Here is a 13047-nt window from a genome sequence, read left to right on the forward strand (position 1 = left end):
TTTTTTTTTTTTTTTTTTTTTTTTTGCTTGCAACTGGGTACTGCTATTCTGCATGGATGTTAGGGTGAACCAATCTGGTCAGGAATGAAGTTGGAATTAAATTCTGTTGTTGCAATAGTTTATCTTCAGTACACCACTTCAAATTTTTATAATGTTACCTGGTGCTTAGCATAGGGGCTGGAGTGCTGGAGGATTTTTCTCAATATTCCTTCTTCACCCTCAGCTTTTGCCCATCCCTGTGTACCTGTGCCACAGGATTCTCTGTCCATGTTCTTGCCATTTTCCTGATGTAGCCTGCTATTGCTTAATACTAGGAGCAAGCTAGCCTATTTACGGGAAAGAGGGATATTCTTTATTGTCTTGGATCAGTCTCAGTTTTGAGTGGGGACTGGAGAGGACAGAGATCTTATACATTTGGGGGAGTAGGACTACATAACCCTAAAAATGAGACAGAGTCCTCTTCCCTCATCTGTGAGCAAAAAAGGTGATACTGCCATCTTGTGACCAATCTAAAGACAAGAGTTCACACAAAAGAACAGATGTGAGAGAATTCAAGAAAAGCAATACAAAACCTCCTTGGCTGACCCAGACCCAAGTCTTACCTACCTGTATCTTTTCATTTATATGAACTGGAGAAATATGTTTGGTTCAAGCAACTCTAAGTTACATTTGTTATCACTTACAACTAAAAGCACCCTAAATGATAAAACCACCAGGAGCTCTCATGATCTTCCCTTGTAGGTGATGACAGTAAAGAAATGCACTAAAAGCCCTGATTTCTGATGATACTGTGCAACTTGAAATAGCACCTTGGAAGCCAGGTTAAGTGGGTACTTTGGTCACCTTGATCATCCAAGGAGGGAAATAGAAAAATGATAATGCACCAATTTATAACACTACCGAATTGTACTAGGGCATTCTAGGCTGCATGGTTTTTGAGACCTAAAGAAATTTCACAGAAAGATAAAGGTGCTGACACCTAATTTATCTTTATCCTCAAAAACCCAGGGAATTTTGAAAATTAACTTCAGGAATTTTATTCTTTAGTTTTGGCCATAATGCTATCTAGTGAAATAGAGCAATCACATTATGAGTTCCTAACTATAGAGGATGATATCCCAGTACTTTACTACTTCAATAAAATTGGTAAATGTTAGTTGAAAAAAACTTTAAATGAAGTACAAAAAAGAAAAGACTAAGCCAAGATCCTGCTTCTCAGAGAAAACTGTTGTATATATGATGATGAATAATCTTTCATACATCATCTATGAAGCATGTATTTGAACATATATGTATACAGACTTAAATTAACTGGATATTATGAGGGTACAATCCACATTTTCACTACACAATAGGCACGATTCTTGTCATTTTAGATTGTTTCCTTACTTTCTGTAACTCCATTTTATAGGAACTTGGAGAAATTTATTCAAACCCCTATTTATTTCCAGTTTAAAAAATTACCCTCATTGTACAAATTATTTCTATTAAAACTGTTTTATCATAAATTATTAATCTGTTTCCAGGTGGGTATGCACATTTTACATATATATGTATGTATGTATTATTCTATGTTTCCAGGGGGCTATGCATATTTTATATATATAATTTCCATACATATGTATACAGTAAAATATGCATACCCACCTAGAAATACTATACATACTATATATAGTACGTGTACACTATATATATACTCTAACAAACTTGTGTATTTTTTAATCCCACCAACAGAATGCATTGTTTTTGGAAGATAGAGACTAGCAAGTAAAAGACACTTCTATCTTAATAACCAATACATTTGACAAGATGTTTAGAAAAACTCAAGATTTTTCCTTTCTTTGTGTGAGTGGGAGGACAGGGATGGAGAACCTGATAAAATTAAAGCCCTACAAAAGCATCAAAGATTCTGCCTAAGGAGGTTTGAATTGGACAAAGGCTATAACTCTTAGAAATCAGTCAGATCAAAAGAACTTTGACATTAATATGGAGACTAATGAACCAAAGTATTGTGATTTCGACATTTATTAAGAAAGTATTTTTCATTAGTAACCATTTCTGACACTTTGCAAATATTACAGTAAAACTGCCTTAACACACAAGGCAGGAGTAAAAAGTCAATTGTGTAAAATGTAGTTTAACCAAAAACATTGTTTATCAGTTTGTATTGTCATTTAAAGTGCACATACGTGTATACACACACACACACACACACACACACACACACAGTGCTAAACTTAAACTGATGGTATACTGTATAGAAAGAGACCAAATGGTAAGAATTCAGCTCATCCTATTTAAGACAGGACAAAGGATGGGAACCAATCCCCACAGAGTTACAGCCAAATTCATGTAATTTCAGATGGCAATATTGCTTGATATCCTACATTTCAAGGAATATTTTCCCACTTGAAGTGCTTATATTAAGGTTACTTGCAGGATTCCTCCTCCAAATACATTTTTAAATGGGTTTTTCTTGGGGGGGGGGAATGAGCTTCATAAAAATTTTAAGCATGATACTTTTATACATTTTTAGTCATTAGGCAAAACATACTGAACACCTACACTGAGTTATGCAATGTCATGGTTCTGTAAACTCAGCAATGAATGAAGCCCCTTCCCTCACTAAGCTTACATGATAGTGGACATGGATTTAGGCACACTCATCATTGTACCTTTGTTACTCTTACCTTTTATAAGCGCTAGTACAATGATAGTTAAAAGTTACGTGCAATGCCTGTTATGACAGAATCCCTTATGGAAACTCTCTTGTTAGATGTCTCTGCTGTGTGGTCTGACTATTGTGCATGTTGAGGCTGGGCAGAAACATTAAATTTTCATTAAAGAAATTTTTTCTACTATAATAACTCTAGTGAATGGAAAATTTCAGTTCCTATTTGAGGACTTCAAAACAAATAGAAATATTTTATAGAACTTCATTTCTGTATGGATTCTCTGATGAAGGATAATCCTTACCGTACTCTTCACTTTTATAGAATTTATCACTACTGTGGACTCTCTGATGAATAAGTAGACCTGAGCTCCAACGGAAACCCTTACCACACGCATCACATTTGTATGGTTTCTCTCCTGTGTGGACTCTCTGATGAGCTTGAAGGTTTGATCTCTGACTGAAGCCCTTTCCACACACCTCACATTTGTATGGTTTTTCCCCAGTGTGGACTCTGTGATGAGCTTGAAGACTTGAAAACCCACTGAAACCCTTACCACACTGCTCACATTTATAGGGCCTCCCTTCGGTGTGAACCCTCTGATGTGCTTGAAGGCGTGAACTCTCACTGAAGCCCTTTGTGCATACCTCACATTTGTACGGTTTCCCTCCTGTGTGGACCCTCCGATGTGCTTCAAGGCGTGAACTCTGACTAAAGCCCTTCCCACACATCTCACATTTGTATGGTTTCACTCTAGTGTGGACTCTCTGATGACCTTGAAGATATGCTCTCTGACTGAAGCCCTTCCCACATACCTCACATATATATGGTCTCTCTCCAGTGTGGACACTCTGATGGCTTTGAAGGTATGATCGCTGACTGAAGCTCTTACCACACTCGTCACATTGGTATGGCTTCTCTCCTGTGTGGACTCTCTGATGGGCCAGAAGAGTTGAAGCCTTACTGAAGCCCTTACCACATTCTCCACATTTATAGGGTTTCTCTCCTGTGTGAACTCGCTGATGAATTTGAAGATTAAAGCTCCAACTAAAGCCCTTCCCACACTCTTCACATTTGAATGGTTTTTCGCCAGTGTGGACTCTCTGATGGCCTTGAAGGTGTGAACTTCGACTGAAGCCCTTCCCACACTCCTCACACTTGTATGGTTTCTCTCCAGTGTGAACTCTCTGATGGCCTTGAAGGTATGAATTGCGACTAAAGCCCTTCCCACACTCTTCACATTTGTATGGTTTTTCTCCAGTGTGGACTCTCTGATGGGCTTGAAGGTATGAACTCCGACTAAATCCCTTGTCACACTCCTCACATTTATAAGGTTTCTCTCCTGTGTGGACTCTCTGATGAACATTAAGAACTGATCTATGACTGAAGCCTTTACCACATGCATTGCATTTGTATGGCTTCTCTCCAGCGTGGACTCTCTGACGATCTTTAAGTTTTGAACTCCAATTGAAGCCATTCCCACAGTCCTTGTAAGCTTTCTCTCCAATGTGAATTTTCTGATGATCTTGAAGATATGAATTTTGGCTGAAGCTCTTACCACATGCATAATGTTTATACGGTTGTTCCCTAGTGTGGACTATCTGAAGGTCCTGAAAATGTGAGACCAGACTGAAGTCATTACCACATTCCTTGGAATTATAAGGAATCTCTTCCATGCGAACTCTATGCTGAATGTTAAGATTTGAGCTACAAATAAAACCCTTCTCATATTCCACATCTGTGTATAGTTTCTCTTCAGTGTGGATCTTCTGGTGGACTTGAAGACAAGAACTCTGATTAAAGACATTCCCATTCTCCTCATATTCATGGGGTTTCTCCACAGTACAGACTCTAAAAATACTATTAAGGTCTAAGCTATGACTGAAGTCTTTCTCATAAATATTGCATCTATAGGATGCCGCCCCTGTGTGATTAAGTTCACAAGTGTTGAGAGAGGAGCACTGATCGAAGTTCTCACCATATCCACATTTACATGGCTTCTCCTCTGTATGTTCTCTCTGATGGGATTGCAGATGTGAACTCTCAAAAGCACAATCATCTCCTCTATGAACACTCTGATGAGTATGAAGAGCTGAACTATAACTACAGCCCTTTCTACATGGACTGTAGGAATAGGTCTTCCCTTCTAAGTGTAACTGCTGATAAACTTCTGAGCTGGAATCATCACTGAAGGCTCTTCTGTACTCATTACAGGGGTAGGGCTTTTGCCCTGTTTGAATTAAGTCTTGATTAAGCAATGAAACCTTCATGTTCCCTCCACAGTCATGGCAGCTGTAGTTTTTTTCTTTTCTGTGTACTCTCACATTATCATTGTGATGTGATATCCAACTGGTGCGGTCACACTTACAGAAATTATTCTTCATCAAAATTTGCTGACATCTACATTGATAATTATGTGACTCGGTCAGATACATTTTCCTCCAAGAATGCTGGGATCTCCAAGATGGAAATTCTTGACTTTTTAGGCAATTGGAAACATCCTCTGTATGAGTCAATATACAGTTCTCATCTTCAGAAATATGAATTGGTACTCCTGCCCAAAGCTGGCAGGGGAAATCACCTTGTTTGTGCAACTGAGAAATATTCCCTTGAAAATTTTTCATGGAATCTTGACACCTGGTTAACCCTCCTGCACCTTGTTGCCAGGTCTTCTGGGAAGAAAGCTCTTTGGGAGAAATGTAGCCTAATCCCACTTCTTGATTCCTATCCATATTGTGTTGACTCTTGGTTCCTATAATGATAAAGAAAATTTAGACATGTGCACAAGTGAATGTTTTTATTCAGAGATTTCAAGATTTGGCACTTAGGTCATGACATGAAACTTCGATGAACTACGGGAAAATTCATGTTACTACTTCTAAGAGTACTTAGAAAATGGCTCTTCTTTGGTTGTATCATATTCCGGGTTCCACATAATTCAGGCTATCTGTATGCCTCAAAATCAGGGCTTTGCAACACAACCTGGAAACATCAAACATGGTAGCCCTATTCAAAAGGCCTAGTAAAACCATGTAAGTTTTATCATGGGTTGCCTGGAGATCCCAAGGACAAAATAGAAGGGGGTATTCTGAAATTAGAAAGAATAGGATTCAAGTGGACAAATGCTTTTTATTCTGATAATAACTTTTGTTTTCTCTGGCATGTGGGTATGGCAATGTTTTAGTTTGTGTTAGGAGAAAGCGTTAAATGCTGTGCAGAGGAAAGTAAGCACAGATCTCTATGCCCGAGGCATCATATGGCCTCTCTCTAATAAGCTATTTATCTTCATGAGAATAATAAACTCTTCTAAGTCACTGTATGCCATAAGTTTCAACTGATCTAAAAAAAAAAAAGGTATTTCACAATTAGTAAAGGCCATTGTTTGGTCAGAATGTGAAACACTGTGACAGAATTCAACTCCAAAGACAGAAAAAAAAATGGAGGTGGAGGGAGGGAGCACAGCAAAGTTCCCTAGCACCTTTAGGTGTCCTTTGAGGCAAATCATCAAAAACCAAAACTCAATGAACACTGACTTTGGCTTGTGTCCTTTTACTGGAAAAATACTTCGATGTTTAGGAAATCTGAAGTACCAGAAGAGTTGAGGACAGGCATATTTGGGTGGAAATGGTCTGTCACTTAGTTATTAACACTCAGCTTACAAGCAGACAGCATATAATGAATAGATCCCAGGGTGAGTCATTCTCACTCTCAGAACTAAAAGGGCACGTATATGTGTTATTCATGGGAAAGAAACTGGTGATGGCAGTTTTGCCACAAAGTTGAAAAGCTGTATAAGAGGCAGGGCTACACTTAGGGGATCACCTGCTGATGGGAAAAGCCAAGGTCACAGGAATCTCTTGTGGATTGAGTCTTTTTAATTTTTAAAATAACCTAAAATACTGTATTTTTTCTTGTATAAAATCTTATGGGTAACCCCCTATTATCCCCAACTTAAAAAAAAGAAAAAAGAAAAAAAGAAAATGCCACTGATGACTGGGTGGCACTAGGCTCCAGGGCACTGCAGTGACTGCAGGGTAACACTTGATGGCACATCCATACGTGTTCCTCTCGGTACTTTAAAAGAAAATGCTAGTGGGGTGCCTGAGTGGCTCAGTTGGTTAAGTGTCCAACTCTTTTTTTTTCTTAATATTTTATTTATTTGACAGAGAGAGACAGCCAGCAAGAGAGGGAACACAGGCAGGGAGAGTGGGAGAGGAAGAAGCAGGCTTCTAGCGGAGAAGCCTGATGTGGGGCTCGATCCCAGAACGCCGGGATCACGCCCTGAGCCAAAGGCAGACACCTAACGACTGCGCCACCCAGGCGCCCCAAGTGTCCAACTCTTGATTTCACCTCAGGTCATGATCTCAGGGTTGTGAGATCGAGCCCCGAGTCAGCTCCAGGCTGGGCGCTGGAGTCTGCTTAAGAGTCTCTCTCTCTCTCTGTCTCTCTCCCCACCCTTGTCAATCTCCTCCCTCGCCAAAAACCAACAAACAAACAACAACAACAAACCACTTAGTGATGTCTCTGGATTCTCAAAAGCCAAGCTTCCAATTATTACATTAATATTTTATCACCTAAAGATGAAGTGAAGGGCCATACTACAGGAGGTAGATAAAGTAAATAGCTTATGCATGAGAAGTTTGGCCTCCAGCTAGAGTTCATCATAATGCTTACAGTTTTGTTTGGTATCCTCAGAAACACTCAGTATACGTCCATAGAGATACAGTTTAATATGTTCTATCTTTTGGGACTGACATGGTGCTTGAGGACATGATGGCGGCTTGCTGGTCAAAACCCAGTTTCAACAGAATTTGTACATCATTTATGACATGACCCCCTCTCAAATATTTAAGAGATTAAAATTCCCTTTTGACCAGTGGCTTTACAATGCTAAAGCAATACAGGAAGGGGAAAAAAAGTAATTTCACTTAGTTTCAGGCTCTATGGAAAAATCACACATTTAACAAGAGCAACCTGAACTTCCTTTAGCCAGTGGTGCGTACCTAAACACCTCGACACTTCCTTTCCTTCTCTCAACATTTAAGTTCTATCTTAGTACCAAAAGCAGGGTGCTGATGAGAAATTGTGTTAAGTCAAATTCATAAATGAACTTATCTGATGGAGAAAATATGCACTGCAAAAGAGCACTAAAAGACCTCATTTCAAGTAGGAAAGCTGAGAATTTATCTCATCTTCTTAGTTATTCTGCTTTAGAGCTGGAGAAAGTCAATCATGCCAGCATCCTCTATGAACGAATTCAACAACAAAAATGTTATAGGTGTTGTAAATACCAAACAAGTCCTTTAAATTTATTTATTTATTTATTTATTTATTTATTTATTTATTTATTCGACAGAGATAGAGACAGCCAGAGAGAGAGGGAACACAAGCAGGGGGAGTGGGAGTGGAAGAAGCAGGCTCATAGCGGAAGAGCCTGATGTGGGGCTCGATCCCATAACGCCAGGATCACGCCCTGAGCCGAAGGCAGATGCTTAACCGCTGTGCCACCCAGGCGCCCCAAGTCCTTTAAATTTAATAGTTAGCTAGTTAGTAATAGTTAATAATAATGAATTAAGAGGGAAAAAAATCTCAATTTATATTTTCTTTTTCTCTCCTCTTTTGATAGAAGTTAGTCGAGAATATCAATTCAGGTGACCCAGGCTGAGATGACCCTTCATTCTTACTGACATTTTTTTTTTTTTTGGTGTAGTAGTCAACGATTCATTAATTGCATATAACACCCAGAGCTCATCACATCACGTGTCCTCCTCCATGCCCGTCACCCAGTTACCCCATCCCTCACCCACCTCCCTTTCCACAACCCTCAGCTTGTTTCCCGGAGTCTTACTGACCTTTTAGATAGTAAGAGAGAAGAAGGCACTTGCGGGCAGTAGAGGATACAGACAAATACACAGCTGGCTCCTCTCCTCACCACAACTGAGACTTAGCTCTGGGAGAGTATATTTAAACTTTGGAGGATTTCTTGTGTCTCCACTGCTTTTCCTCACAATTGAAAGAGTTCTATCTTTCTGTTTTGGAAGGTTATCAGTCATCCATTCAATTTCCTTAACAGATGGTCGATTTCTTCTTGTTTAAATTTTGGCAAATTAGGCTTTTCACGGAATTGGTCCATTTCATCTTGGTTATCAAATCTGTGGGCTTAGAGTTAGTCCACAGTATTCCTTTATTATCCTTTTAATGCCCATAGGACCTGGGTGATGTCCCCTCTTCCATGTTTTGTATTAGTAATTTGTATCCTCTCTTTTCTTAGTTGGCCTGGCTAGATGCTTTACTGATTTTAATTTTTCAAAGAACCAGACCTTGTTTTCATTTTTTTTCTCTATTGCTTCCCTGTTTTCAATATGATTTCTGCTCTAATTTTTATTATTTCTTTTCTTCTGCTGACTTTGGATTTAATTTGCTCTTCTTTTTCTATTTTCTAAGGTAGGAGCTTAGATGGTTGATTTTAGATCTTTCTTCTCTTCTAATATATATACCTTTAGTGCTTTAAATTTCCCTCCTAGCACCGCTTTCTCTGCATCCCACAAATTTTGGTAAGTTGTGTTTTAATTTTCATTTAGTTCAAAATATCTTTAAATTTCTCTCGAGATTCTACTTTAATCGATGTGTTATTTAGACATGTGTTGTTGAATCTCCATATATTTTAAGATTTTCCAGTTATTTAGTTTATTGATTTCTAGTATAATTCAATGGTGGTCTGAGAGAGACATTGTATGATTTCTATTCTTTTAAATTTGGTAAGGTGTGTCTTACGGCTCAGACTGCGGTCTCTCTTGGTGAAAGTCCCATGTGAGCTTGAGAAGAATTCTAACTTTCTAATCATCCATGTTAAAAATGGCTCTGCCACCCCTACTCCATGCCAGGAGGCTATAATTTTAGAATCACAGTTTCAATTCAGTCTGCAGGGGGAAACATATAATGTATGAAAACAAGAACAGGTTATATAGAGTGGGAGCAGAGGGGCAAAATGCAGAAAACAAACACACCCCTTTATATTAGAGCATAAAACTGGCCGGCCTATCACAACCTGAGATCTGATATCAGAACCACTATTAACGATCAAAAAAGTTATAAGGAAAAACAGACTAAACATACGTGTAATTTAAAAAGCAGATTTGTATATTTTATTAGCAACAGGCCATTTTCTCCACATCTTCCTTATGTCTGAAGTTAGGTAAGGCAAATGTAAATTTTGGCCGGGAATTGTAATTCCAGATAAGCATCTGTTTGGTGTCACTAAATATTTATGAAAGGTTGTGTTAAAACTGGATCGGTAGGAGAAGGAAAGAGGAATGAAGGGAGGGTAAACAGAAGGGGGAATGAACCACGACAGACTGTGGACTCTGGGAAACAAACTGAGGGCTTCAGGGGGGAGGGGGTGGGGGAATGGGATAGACTGGTGATGGGTAGTAAGGAGGGCACGTATTGCATGGAGCACTGGCTGTTATACGCAAACAATGAATCATGGAACATTACATCAAAAACTAATGATGGGGGCGCCTGGGTGGCACAGCAGTTGAGCGTCTGCCTTCGGCTCAGGGCGTGATCCCGGCGTTATGGGATCGAGCCCCACCCACATCAGGCTCCTCTGCTATGAGCCTGCTTCTTCCTCTCCCACTCCCCCTGCTTGTGTTCCCTCTCTCGCTAGCTGTCTCTATCTCTGTCAAATAAATAAATAAAATCTTTAAAAAAAAAAAAAAAACTAATGATGTACTGTATGGTGACTAACATAATAAAAAATTATTTTAAAAAAACCACAAAACTTGAGGTTTAGGGGCGTCTGGGTGGCTCTGTCAGTTAAGCATCTGACTTTGGCTCAGACCATGATCTCAGGGTGCTGGGATTGATCCCCGCATTGGGCTCAGCACTCAGTGGGGAGTCTGCTTCTCCCTCTCCCCTCGGCCCCTCACCCTGCTTGTGTGCTCTCCTCTTTCCCAAATAAATGAAATCTTTAAAAAAAACCCTTGAGGTTTAGTTAAGGTTAACACGTGAAGTTAAACTACAGTTGCCGCGATTATTAACGCAGTGATGTGTGATACCCTAGTACGCCGTAAGGGAATGAAAATCATTGAAGCAAACGCTGAGAACAGCTGAGACCCACTGACAGGAATGGGAAGTGTCTTTGTTCAGTACCAGATAATAATAAACTGAAGCAGAATTAAAGATGAGGAATTCTTAGGGACTGTCTCAAGAAAAGCACCAACTTCTCAGCTGTTCTTTTTCACTGTGGGAGTGACAATCAGGTTGGGACAGAGAAGGAGATTAGAGTGCAAGAAAATATCTATAAGAGATTATTTAAAGATAATGCTGAAGAAATCTGGCCCATCAGTAGACGCATGGCATTTTATTTTTATTTTTAAATTTTATTTATTTCTTTGAGAGAGAGAGAGAGAGTAGGGGGAGGGGCAGAGGGAAAAGTAGACTCCCCACTGAGCAGGGAGCTCAACGAGGGGCTCAATCCCAGGACCCCGGGATCATGACCTGAGCCAAAGGCAGATGCTTCACCAACTGAGCCACCCAGGCGCCCCTCATGGCATTAAAAAAAAAAAAAAAAAAAGGGAAGAAATCAGAGAGGGAGACAAACCATGAGAGACTCTGGACCCCAGGAAACAAACTGAGGGTTGCAGAACAGGGGAGGGGATGGGGTAACTGGGTGATGGGCATTAAGGAGGGCACGTGATCTGAAGAGCACCGGGTGTTATACAAAACTAATCAACCGTTGAACACTGCATCAAAAACTAATAACGTACTATACGTTGGCTAACTGAACTTAATTTTTTAAAAAAAGGAAGGATAGGCTGGCGATGGGTAGTAAGGAGGGCACGTATTGCATGGTGCACCTGGTGTTATACGCAAGTAATCAATCATGGAACTTTACATCAAAACTAGGGACGTACTGTATGGTGACTAACATAATAAAAAATATTATTAAAAATTTTTTTAAATAAATAAAAATTAAAAATTAAAAAAAATGAATTAGTGCTATGAAGCCAGAGAAGCTTCAATACTGAAAGAGCTTAATATGTATTCTGAAAATACTGTGGTCTTAACTGATGGGGAAGTTTGTTTCTGGGTTTCCTCAAGGTGCTCAAATGCTGGTTCTGGCCCCAGGGTCCCTTAGGACACCAGAAGAGTCATTAGAACCAAAAGAGTTGTGCCCCTTTGGTGTGTGTGTGTGTGTGTGTGTGTGTGTGTGTATAAAACACACACATGTACACTCATGCCCAAGCTGCTCCTGGTAATGCGTACATGGAAGTTTCTCTCCAGTTGTCGACAGATATAAAAATCTCACAACACTCCTCCTGGTGTATCTGACATCCTTGACGTGTGCTATGGAGTTTGTCATTCCATCCCCAGACTTTCTAGGAGGCTGGACAGTAGCTAGGAATATAAACTGGGAAGGACTGAGGTATGTTTAGTGCCTTTGAGAAATAAGAAAAGTTGGGCCACAAGAATTTGCTATCAAGAACATGAAAATGTATCCCTGGTGAGAGGGAGCACTGCTTCCCTGTGGATTTGGTGTGGCCCCTTGCCAGGTATTGTGCTCATTGATGCACAGAGTTGCTGCCTTCCAGTCTCTTCCCACAGAGAAAATAAAAATTGCCAAATATTTTTCTGAAAAGTTTAGTGGATTCAGATCTAGCTGTAGCCAGCAAATTACCAAAAGGAGAGAGAAGAGCAAGATAATTTTCAGGGAGCACCTTATCACTTGAAAGATGAAGGGGCGCCTGGTTGGCTCAGTCAAGCGTCTGCCTTCAGCTCAGGTCATGATTCCAGGGTCCTGGGATCGAGCCCCACGTCAGGCTCCCTGCTCAGCGGGGAGTCTGCCTCTCTCTCTGCCCCCACCCCTGATGGTGCTCTCTCTCTCTCACTCTTTCAAATAAATAAAATGTAAAAATAAAAAAAAAAAAGATGGAGATTACTAAAAGTAAGGATCTCATGGTTAGTGAAGTGAATGGTTTGGATATTATTAGAGATGACACTGCAAATCAAAGAAAGAAAAGAAAAGAAAAAAAAGAAAAGAAAAGGAAAGGAAAGGAAGAAAGAAAAGCCCAGAAGCCCTTGGTTTGTGGAACCATGATGCCTGCCTGGCCCTACAGACCAGAAACTTCTTTCCATCCCTGTTGGGAGTTTCAGATTTCATTAGCACTGCTAAGGCACAGGGCTGGTTAAAGGTCATCTTTCAGAGCCCCTGGGGACTGGCGCCTCACGGCAGCAAGGGCTGCAGGTGGCTCTAACAGGCCGCTGACTCTCTACCTCTGACAGAATTAACCAGGCAATTCCATGAAACAGATTTTGTTTACTTATGTGGGTTGATAAGTTGACTTTATGTAGACATGGATCACAAATCACT

The 13047-nt window shown here is 40.0% G+C and overlaps 1 protein-coding gene across 4 annotated transcripts in view; it reads right to left on the reverse strand.

Moving 5' to 3' along the window:
- Positions 1-2009: 2009 nt before the first annotated feature.
- Positions 2010-13047, reverse strand: part of ZNF112 (zinc finger protein 112) — a 49656-nt gene continuing 38618 nt past the window's right edge. For all 4 annotated transcript variants that reach the window (XM_044378168.3, XM_057314439.1, XM_048223951.2 and 1 more), the window contains one exon: positions 2010-5424. In XM_044378168.3, the coding sequence (XP_044234103.3) occupies positions 2927-5424 (2498 nt within the window). In that variant the 3' untranslated portion in view covers positions 2010-2926. The remainder of the gene's footprint in view (positions 5425-13047) is intronic.

This window comes from Ursus arctos, unplaced genomic scaffold (assembly GCF_023065955.2).
Source record: "Ursus arctos isolate Adak ecotype North America unplaced genomic scaffold, UrsArc2.0 scaffold_19, whole genome shotgun sequence".
Taxonomy (NCBI): Eukaryota; Metazoa; Chordata; class Mammalia; order Carnivora; family Ursidae; genus Ursus; species Ursus arctos.